Source organism: Puntigrus tetrazona, chromosome 25 (assembly GCF_018831695.1).
Source record: "Puntigrus tetrazona isolate hp1 chromosome 25, ASM1883169v1, whole genome shotgun sequence".
In the NCBI taxonomy this organism is placed as follows: domain Eukaryota; kingdom Metazoa; phylum Chordata; class Actinopteri; order Cypriniformes; family Cyprinidae; genus Puntigrus; species Puntigrus tetrazona.
Genome location: NC_056723.1, coordinates 1,190,085 through 1,195,084, shown reverse-complemented (window position 1 = coordinate 1,195,084; position 5,000 = coordinate 1,190,085). Strand labels below are relative to the sequence as shown.

The window sequence follows — 5,000 nt, the reverse complement described above, 5'->3', positions numbered from 1 at the left end:
CATAGGAATATACTGATTTACTGCTCGACAAACATTTCTCATTATTATCAATAAAAACGTCTTACCAAGCCCAAACTGCTTATGTAGTAGTATGAAAATATAAAATGTTTTTATAATGGAAAACAACTATATTCTAGGAGTTGAATTAGGGTTAGAACTAAAAGTAAAAGCATAACAAAGTTTTATTGCATTCAATGGACATTAATTGAAATAAAATGTAAAAAATATTTTTTTTCTTCAGCTAGTTTCCAAGGAAGGTTTCTAATTTTATTTAGAAGAATTTTTTTTTATATCAAAATAAAATGAAAATGAACAATAAATTAAAAATTGTAAAAAAAAATCGATGAAAATGGAAAAAAATTCAATGAAAATGGAAAAAATTAATAAAAACAGAAAATCTTAAAATTTTAATTAAAATTAAATAAAACAAAAATTTTTAAATTAAATAAATATAACAAAACTAATAACATACAACTAATAAAACGTACAACAAAGTTTTATTGGTTAGTTGAAAATTATACAAAAAAATAAAATCCAAAAATATAATGGTAAAATGAAAACCGATAATGAAAAAATGAATACAAAAATAAACGGAAACCATATATAAAGCACTAGAATAAAAAGGAAAAATGTGTTTTAAACATGAGGTTGTAATCAAATTTCTCAGTATGTTTGTTTTGACCGTTTTGGTCGTCGGCGGTCAGAGATGCTTCTTACAGTACGGTAAAGTACAGTAATTAGTGTGATGTGTGTTTCTGACGCAGGTCCTGACTTCAGGAAGCTCAGCCGGCTGAGTCAGGTTCTGTCGGACACTCCCGTGCCTCTCTCTGCTCGTCTGCTGGACGATTACTCCAGCGCCGGCCTCCGGGACGAGTGCAGGACCATCATGCAGCAGCTGCAGGAGCTCGGCCTCTTCACGCAGGCCAGGACCGTCGCCGAGCTGGCTGAGCTGCCCATCCATTGCCTGATCATAAACGAGGTCAGACGTCTGCTGCATCTCTCAGAGCGACATTAAATAATCATTAAGATTCAAGGGATGCATGACATTATCGGACCGATTCTCAGAATTGATTTATAGCAATATTATCGGAATTGAATTATAGCGATATTATCGGACCGATTATCGGAATTGATTTATAGCAATATTATCGGAATTGAATTATAGCGATATTATCGGAATTGATTATAAGCGTTATTATCGATTTATAATTGAATTATAGCGATATTATCGGACCGATTATCGGAATTGATTTATAGCGATATTATCGGAATTGAATTATAGCGATATTATCGGACCGATTATCGGAATTGATTTATAGGACCGATTATCGGAATTGATTTATAGCGATATTATCGGAATTAAATTATAGCGATATTATCGGACCGATTATCGAAATTGATTTATAGCTATTTTCAGTTCTTCGGTGAACCGTCCTTATGAAGACCTTTATTATTGTTAAATTAAATTCTAACAAATACTTTTTTTTTCTTAAAAATACTTTATATACTGGCAAAATGAGTTGAATTATCGACAAAAATCCGATATTGTGCATCACAACATGAACGTTTTATTTACTCCCGATGAGGAATAGCAATAAATATTTTCAGAACATACTTCCTTTAGCTGTATATGAGCTGATAGGATCGCGCCGCCAAACTGCTTTTCCCATAAATCAGTGCAAGAACAAAGAGAATACACAAATAAACCATTAATCGTTTTGTTTGCTATGTGGCTGTATCTGTGATATGGAAAAAAGTGAAGTTGGTCATTTTGTTCAGACTAAAAATCACGTCATAATTCACGTAATTATTTATGGCTGCATGATTAATTAAAAATTATATATATATATATATATATATATATATATATATATATATATATATATATATATATATATATATATATATATATATATGTGTGTGTGTGTGTGTGTGTGTGTATATATATATATATATATATATGTGTGTGTGTGTGTGTGTGTGTGTGTGTGTGTGTGTGTTTATATATATATATATATGTGTGTGTGTGTGTGTGTGTGTGTATATATATATATATATATATATATTTGTGTGTATATATATATGTATGTGTGTGTATATATATATATATGTGTGTGTGTGTGTGTGTGTATATATATATATACGTGTGTGTATATATATGTATGCTATTTAATTCATTATATAAATGATTTGTTATAAAAGTATTAGAATTATTATAAAAAGACTAGGAATAAGGATATATTTCTATTCAGCTCCTGCGAGATCTGTCGTCTCAGAAGCAGAAGCGTCAGTGGGAGCGTCAGGAGACGAGGCTTGCTTTCTGGAGGAGGTGCCACAAGCAGCTGGAGACGGATCAGGTCCAGCCCGAAGCGGCCTGTCAGTTCTTCCTGTCTCAGGCGGAGGTCAGGACTTTCTCCTTAAATCACCGCTGAACGCTTCTAACAGTCACCCGTCAGGCTGTGTCTGTCTTGTAAATGCTTCCTTTAGCCGTTATATGAGCCTGCGCTGCCACGCGACATTTCCCATGATTCCCTGCGGAATAGCGAAACACACGGATAAAAAGGTCACTCGTATGCATCATTTGTTTTCGTTTCATTCCGTCAGCGCTGAAAGGTTTCCTGTGACATGAAATCATTAAATCATTTAAAAATCGTGTCATAATTTACACATTTATGTAGGGTTTGACAAACAATTTGCACAGTGATATTGCAAAATGGCTTTAGTGCTGTCAAAATAAAAAATAATAATTTCGGGTTTGCCATGCGATTTGTTTTAAGCTATTTAATTCAGTACTAAATTGTAATATTAAATTAAAATGTATTATTTAAAAAAATTCACATTAAGTAAAAAGAGTAAAAATATTAATTTTATTATTATTATTATTATTATTATTATTATTATACTCATTATCATTATTTTTCATGTTTCTTAAATATATTTGATATTTCTCTAGAGGTATTATACACTAAATATATATACAAATTATTATAGCAATAATTGTAGTAAGTGTACTTATTTTTATAATGATATATTTGTCTTATTTATTTTAAAATTAAATCTTACATTTAAAAAATATATCTATTAAATATGAAAGGAAACATCTTATTTTTTTGGGAGGGTTTTATTATTATTATTATTATTATTATCTTAAGCGTTAGATTTTTATTTTACAATGAAATCTTGTATTTGTAGTTATTTTTGTTTTGTTTGAGTAATAATAATACTATTTATTATTACTATTATTATTATTATTAGTGATATCTTGCGTGCTAGATATTTATTTCACAGTGAAATCTTACATTTGCCTTTGCTTTTGGTAATCATTTTTATTATTATAATTATTATAATTGGCATCTTGCGTATTAGATATTTATTTTACAGTGATATCTTGCGTTTACAATTTTGATATTTTGGTGATAATAATATTATTATTATTACTATTATTGTTGTTGTTGTTGCCTTAAGTGTTTTTTTTTTTACAGTGACATTTTTAAAGCTTTGGTAACTATGGTAATAATTTTGTATGCTTATGATAATAATTAGTAGCCATTTGTAATAGTAATAATAATATTTATTTGAATGTAAGATGTTACGTTACCGTGAAATACTACTATTTTTTTTGTGGTAATAATGATTCTAGTATTATACTAGTAGTGATGTGCTTCTGGTCTCAGGAGCCGCTGGAGTCGGGTCCGGAGCTGCTTCATCTTCAGGAGCGCTGTGTTCTGCTGGCTCTGGCGGGTCACTGGCTCTCTCGGCGGGCCCCTCCCGTCCCGGTCTCTCGTCTGGCGGCTCTGGAGGAGCGTCAGTGGCAGGCTCGCGTCCGCTGGCTCCTGCTTCACGCGGCTCTGGAGCGCCAGAGCCTCTTCGCGCCCTCTGCCCTCTCCCAAGACTCCTTCCAGAGCCTCCTGAAGGAGTTCTCCTTCTCCAGGATACCTGCTCTGGACGCGCCGGCTCACCTGAGCGTCTCCGGGCTCCCGGGGCCCGAGGACGAGCGCGCGCTGTCCGGGGACGAGCGCGGGGCCCTGAACGCTCTCCTGGAGCAGCTGCTGGACGAGGGCGGCGTGAACGAGGCCAGCCGGGTCTGCAGGTACTTCGGCGTGTTTCACAGAGACGTCTGGCTGCTCCTCAAGTGTCGTGGTTTAGCGAGCGGAGAGCTGCAGCCCGAACTTCACAGCCCTGACGGAGAAACCAGACGCAGTCTGCCTTCATGTGAGTCGCCTGCTTAAATAATACTGTTAGGTAGACCATATTTCTGACTGTAAAGGTCAATTTTGTGAAACTGATTATCTGAAAGTTGAATAAATAAGCTGTCTGTTGATGTATGGTTTGGTAGGATTTGCATTCAGCCCAGTAAAAAACATCACAAAAATTCACATCACATTTATTTATATAAATTATTACATTTATGAACCATTTTGAATCCAATTAGCTGTAGCATAGATCATTGAATCTGATTATATATATATATATATATATATATATATATATATATATATATATATATATATATATATATATATATATATATATATATATATATATATATATATATATATATATATATATATATATATATATATATAAATATATATATATATATATATATATATATATATATATATATATATATATATATATATATATATATATATATATATAATACATTTTACATATATATATATATATATATATATATATATATATATATATATAATACATTTATATATATATATATATATATATATATATATATATATATATATATATATATAATATGTATGTGTATATATATATATATATATATATATATATATATACATACATATACATATATATAAAATGTGTGTATATATATATATATATATGTATATATATATGTGTGTATATATATATATATATATATATATATATATATATATATATATATATATATATATATATATATATATATAAATAAAGAGAAAATGGTTCTATCTTATTTCACCCAGCAGTTGTGT

At 31.0% G+C, this 5,000-nt stretch overlaps 1 protein-coding gene across 1 annotated transcript in view; it reads left to right on the top strand.

The window, feature by feature from the left end:
• spg11 (SPG11 vesicle trafficking associated, spatacsin) overlaps positions 1 to 5,000 on the top strand; it is a 46,006-nt gene that overhangs the window by 28,479 nt on the left and 12,527 nt on the right. Inside the window, 3 exon segments of the mRNA XM_043227971.1 lie at positions 765 to 979; positions 2,253 to 2,402; positions 3,675 to 4,212. Coding sequence (XP_043083906.1) covers positions 765 to 979; positions 2,253 to 2,402; positions 3,675 to 4,212 — 903 coding nt within the window.